At 33.3% G+C, this 15,522-nt stretch overlaps 1 protein-coding gene across 1 annotated transcript; it reads right to left on the reverse strand.

The window, feature by feature from the left end:
* Positions 1 to 14,908: 14,908 nt before the first annotated feature.
* LOC139849876 (secreted RxLR effector protein 161-like) lies at positions 14,909 to 15,277 on the reverse strand. The gene has a single exon (XM_071839492.1). The coding sequence runs from the start codon at positions 15,275 to 15,277 to the stop codon at positions 14,909 to 14,911; it is 369 nt and encodes a 122-aa protein (XP_071695593.1).
* Positions 15,278 to 15,522: the final 245 nt, after the last annotated feature.

Below are 15,522 nucleotides of genomic sequence, written 5' to 3' on the forward strand. Positions count from 1 at the left end.
AGTTCAACAAAACGAGACGTGCTTTATATAAGAATTCATTTACTCGGCTGGTAATATTTAAAAATCCATTTTATCAATCTTGTAAACAAGTTGTTTAAATCTTAATTGCAGATTCAAAAGCAATTTCAATTAACGTCAATCATAATTCAGTTGATCATATCTTTTAATCCGTTCATCGAAACTATTCGATATCTAAATGAAAAGTTATTGATTTTTCGTCAGCTTTCCAAAAACATGTATATCATATACCTTTTACTAGTAATATATGTATTTAATTCGTGATTCATTATAAACTGTTTAATGACGAAATTTAGTATACAAGCATGCATAAACATATATACTCGAGCACTAGACATGGATACACAATTAATATATAAAAGATAAGATATGAATGCTCACGTATCAATATAGTGATTCAATATTGCAGGAAAGTACGTAGACACAACGGAGATGATAAACACTAGGTTTGACTTGCGAATAGTACCCATGAATATTACCCATAACCTTCATAGCTATAACTCAAAGTTTTCTTAGCTCTATCCCGCTTGAAAACCCATTTTGAAAGTGACACGCTTATGACCTCGTCGTAGTATTTTTTGTATAATACTAATTAATATTACTACTAATATTTCTAATAATAATATTAGAAATAATAATAATAATAATAATAATAATAATAATAATAATAATAATAATAATAATAATATAAATATAGAGAGTAGAGATACAGATGTGTGTGAAAAACATTCGCAGAAAACTGGAGAATTTATAGTACATTTGCAGAAACTGAACCCCATGCGATCGCATGGGTTTTATGCCTATTTCTCATGCGATCGCATGGCCCCAAAATCCAGCTCACAATTTTTTAACTTTTAGCTTGTCGACATATTTTTATATAATATATATAATATATTTAATTTAAATAATTAATTATATATTATATTAAATTCACGTGCATAGTTGACTTGTAATTTTTTTTTCCGATAAGTCGTACGTCATCACTCGACTCATGTCCCGGTTCCGGTTTCTCGAACGCATTTTCGTACGCTTAGAAAACTTGCATTTTACGTTTCGTGTCACGTACCTTTGTCAAAATATAGCTTTAAATTATCCCTAAACTATACTACTCAAAGTAGATATTAAACTTTCGAGTGTTTTGGTCATTTACTTCTATAAATCATTGTCTCGCTATTTGTTAATATATATATAATAACAATTCGTTTTATGACCAGTTTAATATTATATTTTATATATTTTCAATATTAATATATACGTTTTAAAATACGTATCACAAGTTATTCATATATCTAATTCCAACAGTTAATATTCCTTATTATTGTATGTTTCCAAATTACGTTATTTAAACAAACACTTTACCATTTATTTCGAATATCGTTAAAAATGAACGATTTCTCAAATCAACGTGAACCTCACATCAGAGACTCGTAATAATATCATAATCTTTAAGGGACTCAATAAATATCTTTTAATTCAATCGTTTGGCATAATCTTTTAACTCCGTAATTAAATATATCAATCAGATAATCAAACCAATAAGGTTAATGCACAGTATCGTTTTCATAACACTTTGTTACGTTTTCAAGTTATAGTATATATATGTATCTATTTACATATATTTGTTCGCGAATCATTGAGAACAATCGAAGGGTATTTGAATAGTTCAAGAATTTTAGGATTCAACTTCACAGACTTTGCTTATCGTGTCGAAAACGTTAAAGATTAAGTTTAAATTTGGTCAGAAATTTCCGGGTCATCACAGTACCTCCACGTTAAAGAAATTTCGTTCCGAAATTTGATTGAGGTCTTCATGGCTAACAATAAAAATGTTTTCATGACGAATATGTGTTGATAAATAGAATTTTTATCACCGTTGAATAATATGGATAAAAAAATCCAATTACTCGAAGCGTATGAGGGAAGTTATCGTAATAGAGTGAAATGGAGAATAGAGATTCGTCTTATCTCTTGACGTAGTAACGATTGATTTCCGGAATTTAAGGAATAGAAAATCTTCATAATTTAAATAAGATTTGATTCTTCAGAATTTAAGGAAATTTGGATTTCCTTTGATTAAATGCGTAATCTGCCTCGATTGCTATGTCAGATATTTTGCTATAAATTGACCTCTTCCGTTTCATTTATTTTCACCACTCCTATAATCTTCTTCCTTATTTCATACTTACAAAAGATTTGTGAAAATGCTTCATCCAGTTCTGATTCTTGATATTTTCTTGGCTATCATATCATTCATTCTTCTTTTTCATCTGCCACCAGAGGAGGTTATTTTCTTCTACTATTACCTTGAGGTTATATTGTTTTTCATTCTCCCGTGCCTTTATATTGCTATACGCATTGATATACACGGTTTGTAATTTCGGGGTTGTTTTCGGGCTTTATATTTTCCATTATATTTCGGAGCTTCATGCTTTCGTTTTCTCTTCCCGACTTTAAGTCAAGCGAATAATGGTCCAGAATTCGTAGGTATGAATTTCGGAATGAGCATAATTAATATTCTAAGAAAGAAACGATAATGGCACAATCCGACTTGTCAAATTACCAGAATACCTCGAAAAAGACCGAATCATCAAGAAAAATATTTTCTTGATATGTTTAGAGGTTAAATAGAATGAAAGAGTTATGTAACATGGTTCATGATGAGGGTATGATCTGTGAACCTTTATCACATTCTATTAGAAACTCAGCATGACTTACTGTAATATAATCACGTTGATCAAGTGTCATTATATTATACTAACTCATGCTTCAATTCCCAACACTACTTCAAAAACATCCATTTTTCGAAATTTTCAGAAATTAGAAACTAAAATAGTTTCTTTTATGATGTAACACAGATAGCGTGAAGAGATAAATAATTTCGGATGATAATAGTTATGAAGATATCTTCAGAAATATCGAAGATATTTATAATGAAAGATATGATAATATCTTAGAATTTCTAATATCGAAGGATGATGAAGAAGATTTGTTCGAAACGGATTTTGAGTCAGGAGCAAGGTATTCGTTAATGACTTCAGCAGATACTGAATCATTTGTATTCTTTGAAGGAAGGTTTAGTCTTTGTAATTTATCCACAGCCTCCTTCATGGTCTGCTCAATCCGTTTTCAGTTTCAATCCTTCTCTTTTTCTCAGCTTTACCACCATACTATTCTTTATCATCAAACTTTTGACTGTTAAGGTCGTTTACAGTTTTTGCTGCTTCATCAGCATTTTTCAAAAAATTCGGAGAACTAGTTTCGCAGTTTGGGTGTTTTTCAGAAACTTCACCTTCGAAGTAAATAAGTCTAGGAGATAGACATTATATGTATATATATAACTGTTGGTGTAGAATTGCTGCGAAATTCAAAATACTGATTGCTAATTCTCGGTAGTTGGTATGGCAATTACCGTTACAAGATGTGGATGAGTACATGATAGGGTTTCAATGAACAATTATAATGGTTTTTTGGAGAGACTTTAAGTCACATATTAATGAATTTGCTTGTACATTTACTGTTAATGTGGTGGAACATGAAAGGTTCCCCAGTAACAAAAACGTATATGCTAAAGTTACAAGTCTAAAAGGTCGTCATTGACTGGTTGAACGGTTGATAACACTGGATACTTTGAAAAGGAATTGCAAGGTTATTTTTGGTAAAAACAATGCTAATGGATCTTGCATAGATTTAAAGTCAAAGTATAGCTTTGAAAGATGTAGAGATCTAAGAATGATGTCACCGGTTCAGAGTTATGACTTGGATTCTGATCCGTCAATATCAGAATATGTAATTGAATTTGTATGAAAACGATTGTATATCATTGTGAGCATTGTTAATAATTTTTGAATTAAAGTTGAAGAATGTGCAGTGTAACATATTAATTGCGAACTTATATATTTCCCGGGTATTACCTACCCGTTAAAGATTTCACAATTAATACTTTGTACAAAAGAATTTTTATTACCGTCTTTATGAAAATATATGTATGTATATTTTCTTCAGATGTAACACAGATTTAATGAATTAATATCATATTAAGCTCATTTAATTTTTGGCTGGATTAGAAATGAATAATCTCTAAAACATTAAAGATTTCATAATCTTCGTGGAGTATTTTACTAATGTAATCAATACTTCGTTATTCAGTTTTATTGATATTTTCTCAGTGAATCATGTTGGTGCTTATGGAACTCTTGCTAACTTCGCAAGGTAAAAATTTCGAGTATATCGAAAATGAAAATGTAAAATCAATTATGTAATTGAATAATACACTTGGTTTATTATGAAATGGAATTCATTAAGTTGAAACAGAGATTGTAGTTAACAATGGTTAAGTTGTTAAGGATGGATGTACATCATTGCATATTAGTAATATGAACTAACCGAGTAGTACCTACCAGTTAAGATTCACACGTAATAGCTTAGTACGAAAAGATTTATTTTGATTTCAAAATTCATATATATTAGATATACATAAATTTTCTTCAGGGGAAATGAGTTAATACTTCATCGGTTATTGTTGCTGGTATTTCTTGGTAACTACGGTGCGTATGACGTTGATGCTCGTGGAACAGATTGTGAAGTTGAGGTTTGCGATGCGAATATTGTTGGTGGTGGTAATGGTACTGTTGGTGTTGTTGTCTGTGGTACTGTTGGTGCCGGTGATGCTGCTGGTGCTTGTAACCTTTGCACCATATTCTCCAAAGCCACTACCCGAGCGCGAAGCTCGTTGACTTCTTCTACTACACCGGGATGATTGGCGGTTTTCGGACGAGCGGATGAATAAGATCCAGAATTTGAGATAGTATATTATCGTGACGAGACACTCTGGAAATGAGAGAGAAAATGGTGTCTTGAACAGGTTCGCCGGTAAGTGCTTCAGGTTCTTCGCCAATAGGGCAATGTGATGGATGGAAGTGATCGCCTTCTTCTTGTCTCCAATAATTAAGTAGGCTACGAACCCATCCCCAATTCATCCAGAATAGACGATGGCTAATTGGTTGATCCATTCTGGTTACACTGTCTTCGGAATTCAGGTGAATATCCATATCGGAATAGCTGTCAGAGTTTAAGGAATTTGAACTAGATACAGGATCCATCTTGTATAATTAGGGAGATGATTTTTGATATGAATTAGATTATAAAATTTAGTTTGGTATTCTTCAATACATAATTTACAAATGTATATATAATACCAAATTCCATAAGTCATGGAGAAATTTTCGAAAGATGTCAGGAAAAGTTTACAGTAACAGATACGCTAAGATATGAATTTTTTCTATACACTATTCATGCAATCAATGCAGTAAAACGTGTCTAGACTAGGAATGATAAGCAGGTAATTTCTGACAAAAAATGATAAGCAAAACTTTTGACATGCAGACACGGTCGAAGTCCAGACTTACTAATGCATCATAACAACCATCAGTTAGACACACTCATGCAAGACCTGGTTCGCTAGGACCAACGCTCTGATACCAACTGTGACGATCGCTCCAAATCCATATGGACGAACACGTCATTCATCGATTTCATTGCGAGGTATTTGACCTCTATATCATACGTTTTGTAAACATTGCATTCTTTTGAAAAGGCACACCATAAATGAATATTTAAATCAAAGGTTTTCGACATCTGATGATATCTACATATAGACAATCACCGTAAATAATAGTTTACAATGGTACTTCTGTTGACAATGCAGTCAAAATAAGATACATGGTGATGATTTGGTGAATGCAACGTTTCCTTGAAAAATATGCCATGTTAGACTCCATGCACATAGCTTGTCTAACATATAAGCAAACAGCGGAATACTTCTAGGGAACCTGAGAATAAACATGCTAACTAGTGTCAACACAAAGATTGATGAGTTCATAGTTTTAATATTTTGCATAATCTGTACATAAAGGTGGATCACAAGATTTCAGTTGTTTCATCCAGAAACGTTTATCAAAATATTCTACAAGATTGAGCACCCTGGTAACTAAACTTTAACGTCTATATAATAAATACCCCTGTTTTAACATACATGCAACCAACATGTACAATATACGCAAACCAACGTGTACTAAACTCAAATAGCATACGTCTGTTTAATAGTTCAGGCTAGGGTTTCTATACCTGGAACAGACGGGGATGTCAAGCCCTATGGATACATATATAACTACTCGCGCCCACCAGTTCTTATAACCGGCAGTTACTAGTTACCAAAGCTAAGGGATTTTCGGTTCAAACTCGGTGTAGAATTTAGTATGTACTTGTGTCCTTTGCGTTTAAAATAAAGTGCATGTATTCTCAGCCCAAAAATATATATTGCAAAAGCAATTAAAAAGGGAGCAAATAAAACTCACCTTAGCAGTACATAAAGTTGTTCACCGAAGTGTGATCGAAACTCGGAATACCAAATAACCGTAGATCTCAACCTAGAGAGCATATGTTGGTCAATAAATGTCTACCAAGCTAGGTCTGGTCATAGTGTATCATAATCCTAATGCTCGAGATCGACATACAAAAGTTATCCAAAGTTGTTTCAAAAAGTCAATTTTGACAATAGTTCAACAAAACGAGACGTGCTTTATATAAGAATTCATTTACTCGACTGGTAATATTTAAAAATCCATTTTATCAATCTTGTAAACAAGTTGTTTAAATCTTAATTGCAGATTCAAAGTCAATTTCAATTAACGTCAATCATAATTCAGTTGATCATATCTTTTAATCCGTTCATCGAAACTATTCGATATCTAAATGAAAAGTTATTGATTTTTCGTCAGCTTTCCAAAAACATGTATATGATAAAACAATCAATTTTGACAATTATTCAACAAAACGAGACGTGCCTTATATAAGAATTCATTTACTCCGCTGGTAATATTTAAAAATTCAATTTATCAATCTTATAAACAAGTTGTTTAAATATTAATTGCAGATTCAAAAGCAATTTCAATTAACATCAATCATAATTCAGTTGATCATATCTTTTAATTCGTTCATCGAAATCATACGATATCTAAATGAAAAATTATTGATTTTTCGCCAGCTTTCCAAAAACATGCATATCATATATCTTTTATTAGTAATATATGTATTTAATTCGTGATTCATCATAAACTGTTTAACGACGAAATTTAGCATACTAGCATGCATAAACATATATACTCGAGCACTAGACATGGATACACAATTAATATATAAAAGATAAGATATGAATGCTCACGTATCAATATTGTGATTCAATATTGCAGAAAAGTACGTAGACACAACGGAGATGATAAACACTAGGTTTGACTTGTAAATAGTACCCATGAATATTACCCATAACCTTCATAGCTATAACCCAAAGTTTCCTTAGCTCTATTCCGCTTGAAAACCCATTTTGAAAGTGACACGCTTATGACCTCGTCGTAGTATTTTTTATATAATACTAATTAATATTACAACTAATATTTCTAATAATAATATTAGAATTAATAATAATAATAATAATAATATTAATAATAATAATAATAATAATAATAATAATAATAATAATAAAAATAATAATATAAATATAGAGAGTAGAGATACAGATGTGTGTGAAAAACATTCGCAGAAAACTGGAGAATTTATAGTACATTTGCTGAAACTGAACCCCATCCGATCGCATGGGTTTTATGCCTATTTCTCATGCGATCGCATGGCCCAAAATCCAGCTCACAATTTTTTAACTTTTAGCTTGTCGACATATTTTTATATAATATATATAATATATTTAATTTAAATATTTAATTATATATTATATTAAATTCACGTGCATAGTTGACTTGTAATTTTTGTTCCGATAAGTCGTACGTCATCACTCGACTCATGTCCCGGTTCCGGTTTCTCGAACGCATTTTCGTACGCTTAGAAAACTTGCATTTTACGTTTCGTGTCACGTACCTTTGTCAAAATATAGCTTTAAATTATCCCTAAACTATACTACTCAAAGTATATATTAAACTTTCGAGTGTTTTGGTCATTTACTTATATAAATCATTGTCTCGCTATTTGTTAATATATATATAATAACAATTCGTTTTATGACCAGTTTAATATTATATTTTATATATTTTCAATATTAATATATACGTTTTAAAATACATATCACAAGTTATTCATATATCTAATTCCAATAGTTAATATTTCTTATTATTGTATGTCTCCAAATTACGTTATTTAAACAAACACTTTACCATTTATTTCGAATATCGTTAAAAATGAACGATTTCCCAAATCAACGTGGATCTCACAACAGAGACTCGTAATAATATCATAATCTTTAAGGGACTCAATAAATATCTTTTAATTCAATCGTTTGGCATAATCTTTTAACTCCGTAGTTAAATATATCAATCAGATAATCAAACCAATAAGGTTAATGCACAGTATCGTTTTCATAACACTTTGTTACGTTTTCAAGTTATAGTATATATATGTATCTATTTACATATATTTGTTCGCGAATCGTTGAGAACAATCGAAGGGTATTTGAATAGTTCAAGAATTTTAGGATTCAACTTCATAGACTTTGCTTATCGTGTCGAAAACGTTAAAGATTAAGTTTAAATTTGGTCAGAAATTACCGGGTCATCACAGTTCGTCAAGGAGATGCCCTATCTCCTTTTTCTATTTATCATTGCGGTTGAGGGGCTTAATCTCCTGACCAAATATGCGATTGCTAATGGTTTATATAAGGGGGTGGAGATCGGGAGAAACAAGATCATGTTATCGCATCTTCAGTACGCGGACGACACTATCTTCTTCGGTGAGTGGAGTAGACATAATGTTAATAATCTAATGAAACTCCTTCAGTGCTTCGAGAAAGCTTTGGGCTTGAAAGTCAACTTTCACAAATGCCAAATTTATGGTTTGGGTGTTGTTAAAGAGGAGGTCGAAACCATGGCTAATCAGATAGATTGCAAAGTTGGTGAAATGCCATTCACCTATCTTGGTTTACCGATGGGTCGAAATATGAATAAAGTGGATAGTTGGAAACCAGTTGTGGAAAAGTTAAATGCGAGACTTTCGGAGTGGAAAGCTAGAACGATCTCAATTGGTGGACGATTGACCCTTGTTAAATCGGTCCTTCATAGTTTACCGATATATTATTTCTCACTCTTTCGTGCCCCGTCGAGTGTAATTAACCATCTTGAGAGTATTAGAAGAACCTTCTTTTGGGGCGGGTCGGGTGAGTGTAAAAAAATGTCGTGGGTAAAATGGGGTGAGGCTTTCTCTACTTATGGGGAGGGGGTTTAAATATCGGGTCCTTAAAGGGGAAAAATCTTCCTTAATTGCTAAATGGTGGTGGCGTTTCAAATCGGAGCCTAACTCGTTATGGGCTAATATTATCGCTTCAATTCATGGGCCTGATTGGATGGTGACATCCTCGAATGTGGCTAGACCAAAAGGCAAAAGCGGTGTCTGGACTAATATAATTCGTGCAAGTTGGGATATCGAAAAGCAAATTCCAAACTTTCGCAGCTCTTTTATTAGGACCATTGGAGATGGCTCAGCTACGACATTCTGGCTAGACCAATGGTTAACCGAGGTCCTTTGAAGATTCTTTACTCACATATTTATCACCTTGAAGAGTTCAAAGGAGCAACAGTCTGAGATCGAGTTACCTGGTCAGATTAGCTGACTACAACCTTTTGGAGCTGGAAACGAGTACCAAGCGGGAGAGCAGCTGATGATCTCGCCGAATTAACTAATCTTCTTTCTATGTTTGTTAAATCCAACAGGTAAGTTGACGGTTAGTCTTGGAAGCTATCGAGCGATGGGAATTTTCACACAAAAGTTCTGTCAAGACTAATCGATGAAGGTTCTCATACTAACAGCAGCGGCTTGACTCACGAAATATTGAGAAACAAATTAGTACCCTTGAAAGTGGAAGTTTTTGTATGGAGGTTAATCAGACGACGACTACCGGCCCGGGTTGAACTAGATAAAAGAGGTATTGATCTCAATTCTGTTCGTTGTCCCTTGTGCGATGATGATATCGAATCCGTTGACCACACATTCATTTTCTGTAATCATGCATTGGACGTATGGGAAAGGGTTTATAAATGGTGGGGCTTTGGTGGTGTTTCGAACCTATCTATCAATGAGGCTTTTAGAGGGAAGTGTGGTGTTCCTTTATCGAGTTCCATATCCAAATTATGGAAATCGGTTGAGTGGACGAGTGCATACCTAATATGGTGGAACCGCAACCAGGAAGTGTTCACCAACAAGTCGTGGGTTGGAGCAAATGCATTGCTTGAGATACAATTAAAATCATTCGAATGGGTCTCCAAGCGTTACAAGAAGAAAAAGATTGAATGGTTGGATTGGCTAGCCAATCCTAGTTCGTGTGGTTGAATTGTAATGTAATTTGTATGTTCGTTTCTATGGTCTGTTTATTGTTTTTTGGTTGTATAGTGTAGTTCCCAGCATGCGTCATTGGGTTTGTTGATCCCTCTTCAACATAGTTTGTTCATGTTGTTCTCGATGATGTACTGGGGTTTATCCCCCTCTGTTTCGAGCTTTTTATATAGTAATATGGTTGCTTTTCGAAAAAAAATAAACTTATCTGATGGGAAAAAAATAGGGACAACCTTAATTTTAAAATAAGGTCAGACTACTTAATGGGAAAAGATGGCATATAGCACTTACACAGGGTAACTAAACCACACACGCGTTCATATCTCGCAATTGCATAACCCGCTCTCAACTGCTCCTAGGAGGAAACCCTGCACAATCCGGAGGCATGTGCGGTAAACCCTCCCCCCCCCCCCCCCTGCCCCCACAACGCGATGTGCGGAAAGTACCCTTGGGTGGAATTCAAGAGTTAAGAGTCAACCTCGTGTGCAATGGTGCACCTCAAGAAATTCGAACTCCTGACCTCTCGCTAAGAGATGTACCACATGAGCTATATAATAAGGTTAAAAAAGATGCATATTTGTTAAATGGTGTAGCGACACTAACTATAACACTGTTCTAGAGTTTATGTTTTTTAGAACGATACTTATAGAGTATATGCTATGCGATGCAACGCTTTTAAGGATTATGTATGTCAATCAATTCAAAATGCAATTTTTTAAAAACTTCTCATCTCTTCTTCTTCTTTATATATATATATATATATATATATATTGGTAGGATCAAGAGGGAAGTAACCATTCGGGGGGAAGCGGGGGGAAGCAATTTTTTTTTTTTTTTCGTTTTTTGAAAAAACTTTGTTCACGAACATTATAGATGAGATGAAAATATGAACATTTAGTAGAGACACTTTGTGATAAATGTTTTTATTTTGGCGGAAAAACGCTCGAAGAAGTAATATATAACAATTATCGTGTTTTTCGAGCGTATTTTGAGGTTTTAGCTATTGGAGTTTAGATATTATGGTTTAGATATTAGGGTTTAAAAATTTAGGGTTTAGAAATTTAGATTTAGGGTTTAGATTTAGGATTTAGATTGAGTTTTTAACACGAACGGTTTAGAGTTTAGGGTTTAGGGTTTAGGGTTTGGTGTTTTGGGTTTATTCCATAAACCCAAAACACCAAACCCTAAACCCTAAACCCTAAACCCTAAACTCTAAATCGGGCTAAATTTTACTTCACAAAACATGAAGAAAAAAAAACGTTCATATTCTTCACGAACAATATTATCTTGAATGTTATTTTTGTCGATCGTTTTCCCGCCTAAATAATAACATTCATCACGAAGTGTCTCTTCTAAATGTTCATATTTTTGTGTGATCTTGATGCCGGAAAAAAAAATTCAAAAAAACGAAAAAAAAAAAAAAAAATTTGCTTCCCCCCGTTTCCCCCCGATTGGTTACTTCCCCATTGATCCTGCCCCTATATATATATATATATATATATATATATATATATATATATATATATATATATATATATATATATATATATATATAGAAAGAAAAAACACTTTAGTACTTGTTATCTAGAAAGTTGTATTCTAAGTAGGAACGGTAAATTAATACTTTTGATTACTGAGAAAATTAACTAATTAACTAAGATAATAATACAACATATGATTAATTAATTAATTAACTAATAACATAATACATCTTGTTAGGTCGTTTATATTTAATATTTTGTCATAACTTTAAAGTTTAAGTGCTTGGACCATTTCTAAAGCATATTAAATAATTTATTTCTTTTGGACATTAACATATTATTCATATATATATATTTTTATTTTTTGAATTATATTGTGCTTGTTGATGCAATTAATAAATTATTTTGTGGGAACTAAGGAGAAATCAATATGACTCACATATCCAATAATAATATCAACGTAAAATATTTTTGAAAGGAAGAATTTGTTAAGATCAAATCATGTTCTTTAAATTAGTATTTATTTTGTTTTGATTTAATCATAATTAGATAAGATAGACTTAGTGATCGACTGACAACCTAATAATCTCATAAATGATTTTGAATCTAGAAACTCACTGATAGGACATCTTCATACAGTCGGAAAAATGGTTAATAATAATCATGATCGAGATTAATTATCTTAATAGACTGTATAGACTGTGTATATCAAGATTTAAATAGTCAATCTATTCGAATAACATGAACTGGGAATAACCTCATTTTCTACTTTGCACTCAACTATTTGAATAAATCTGTTGACACGATTAAGGTAAAATGCTATTCTCAAATCCATAATGGATTGGAATTGTTAGGTAGTAACAATTTATGTATAGTGCATTGCTGAAAGGGTGACTACTTTTATAAATTCAAAGTGTATTCAGATTTGGGTCAACCGTTTAATTTCGTTGGGCCGGCCCAATAAAGAAAGTAAATTAACCGATTTTTAAAATATAAAGCGGTCTATTCTGTTTGCTAACTGGTTAACCAAACTACGGGTGCGTTTGTTTGCCTCTTAATGGAATGGTTCAGCACTGAATGCTGAACCATTCAGTATTCAGTGCGTTTGTTTCTGACCTCTGAATGACATATGGTGCTGAATGGTTCAGAATTCAGCTCTGAACCATTCAGAGATGAAACACTCTCTTAACCACTAAGAGCCTAAATTATCTATAATATTCTCCTCAAATCATATCCTGATCACCTAACTAACAAGTATATTGAATTTTTTTCGTGTCACACGTTAATAAGGTAGTTTTAGTCGATTCATATCGTTCATTCTAAATGATTATCAAACAGCTTATTTTCATTCAAAACAAACCTTATTCAGAGGCTCTGGACCATTCAAATTCTGAATCATTCAGTTTTATCAAAAGCACCCTACCTCGGGTTAGTGTTCCTGAATTATAATGGTCTATGCTTACACCAAAAAATGCATTCATTAGACTTAAAAGCAGGTAATATGTTTAGATGAAGCCTATCATTGTACACACACAATGTGTAATCCTTCCAATTACTCTCTAATCACCTAGATTAAAGATTATATCACTAACCGAGTTCAAGAAATCCGAAGAACAATTTACATTGTGTAAATTGTTCCATAATTATTGTAACTACCAATCGTATCAATATTAATATTGAATCCATATTATTTTGATTAATTATATATACATATATACATATACAATACACCATTATTCACCATCATTAGCATCATCTGATAGGATCCTGTAATTCAATTAAATTTAGGGTTATAAAATTAAGAGCTCTATGTATCCTGCGGAGACGATCAACACTTTTCGCGATCAATCACGACGACGTTGGAGATCTTTGATAATGGGACGTATGAATGTTAACCCGAAAGAAGATGGCTGGTTCTTCAAGGAAAGCAATGTTAATAGAAATGCTAAACCTATCCCTAACCCTTAAAAGAAATCTGACTCTAGGGCTTCGATAGGAGGGGGCTTCGATTGTAATGTGAACCGTATGGGGTTATTGTTGACTCATACATTGCATATAAATGATTAAAGCAAGGGATAAGGTTTTGTTTCGTTCGATTTTATGAGGTGAAAGATGAGGAAAGGTTTGCTAGGGTGTTATCGTCAATATGTGTGGGCGGCGTTAAGCTTTACGCTACCATATCTAGGTTTCAGAAGAAGTCGAATAATAAGGACAAGGTGTCGGGTCCTGAATACAAATCGAATAACTATGCACAATCCGCACCTGTTGGGGGTAAGAAGAGTAATTAACTCAGGTAGATTTTGTAATAATGGGTTGGGATCATACGCTAACACATTTTAAAGAGGGATGCCAGTGGAGCGTCGTCTTAACTGGTTAAAGTGATACAGAAGGTAGCACTAACTGAACATGATTTGGTTCAAATTCGAACCATATGGAGTCAATATGAAAGATGTTGTTTCTATGGGTTGTATACACAATACGATTAAAGTATAAGGGTTCAAAGTGTTATTTATAAGAATTGAATGATTGTAATGATCAGTTTTTGTATTATAAAAGCTTGAATTGATACAATTGAATTGGTTCTTATTTTGCTGGCTAAATGAGCTTATATACGTGCTCTATACAACAGCTAATTCTACTTTGGTGTATGGCTCCATTATATTTTCGGAACCACTCCTACAATAATGGAAATATGCTGATTATAACCGTTGAGTATGGCTGAACTTTTAGTCTTGTGATCTTCCATAAAAGGAAATGATGAAGTTTCTCTATCTTCTGATCCTAAAGTCAACTTACCATAAAGGGTAAGTTGACTATTCTTGTTTCTGTACTCTAACACTCCCCTCAAGTTGAATAGTGGGATTTCTGAGATTCAACTTGCCAAGAACTTCGCTGAACAATCTCCCGTTGACTGATTTAGTGAGGGTGTCGGCTAGTTGGTCTTCTGATCTGATGGAAGGGAGAGAAATGATTTCTCCGTCTAATTTTTCTCTGATAAAGTGCCTATCTATTTCAACATGTTTTGTTCAGTCATGTTGAACTGGGTTCTCTGAAATGGCAATGGCTGCCTCATTGTCGCATAAGATTTGAATAACTTCTTTTGGAGGGAATCCTATTTCTGTCAACAACTTCTTGATCCATAAGGCTTCAACTACTCCTTTTGCTATTCCTCTAAATTCTGACTCGGCACTTGAGAGTGATACAACCTTTTGTTTCTTACTCTTCCATGCAACTAGATTTCCTCCGACAAGTGTGAAGAATCCAGATGTAGATCTTCTATCCCCTTTTTCTCCAGCCCAGCTCGCATCTGTATATATCTGAGTCTTTAGGTGTCCATGTATCTTAAAAATAACTCCATGATCCGCTGTTTTCTTCAAATATCTGATGATTCTCATTACAGCTTCCATATGGTGAACCTGTGGTTGATGCTTGAATTGACTCACAACTCCAACTGCATGTGCTATATCAGGTCGAGTGTGAGCAAGATATATTAGTTTCCCCACCATCCTTTGGTATATCCCTTTATCAGCAAGGTCAGCATCATCTTCCATATACAGTTTCTGGTTTGGAATCATTAGAGTATCAGCTGGTTTGCAATCAATCATACCTGTTTCTGCAAGAAAATCAAGAACATACTTCT

Source organism: Rutidosis leptorrhynchoides, chromosome 1 (assembly GCF_046630445.1).
Source record: "Rutidosis leptorrhynchoides isolate AG116_Rl617_1_P2 chromosome 1, CSIRO_AGI_Rlap_v1, whole genome shotgun sequence".
Taxonomy (NCBI): domain Eukaryota; kingdom Viridiplantae; phylum Streptophyta; class Magnoliopsida; order Asterales; family Asteraceae; genus Rutidosis; species Rutidosis leptorrhynchoides.

What these genes read in the sequence shown, in the direction of transcription:
- LOC139849876 (XM_071839492.1), bottom strand. Translation starts at nt 15,277, where the DNA reads ATGAGAATCATCAGATATTTGAAGAAAACAGCGGATCATGGAGTTATT.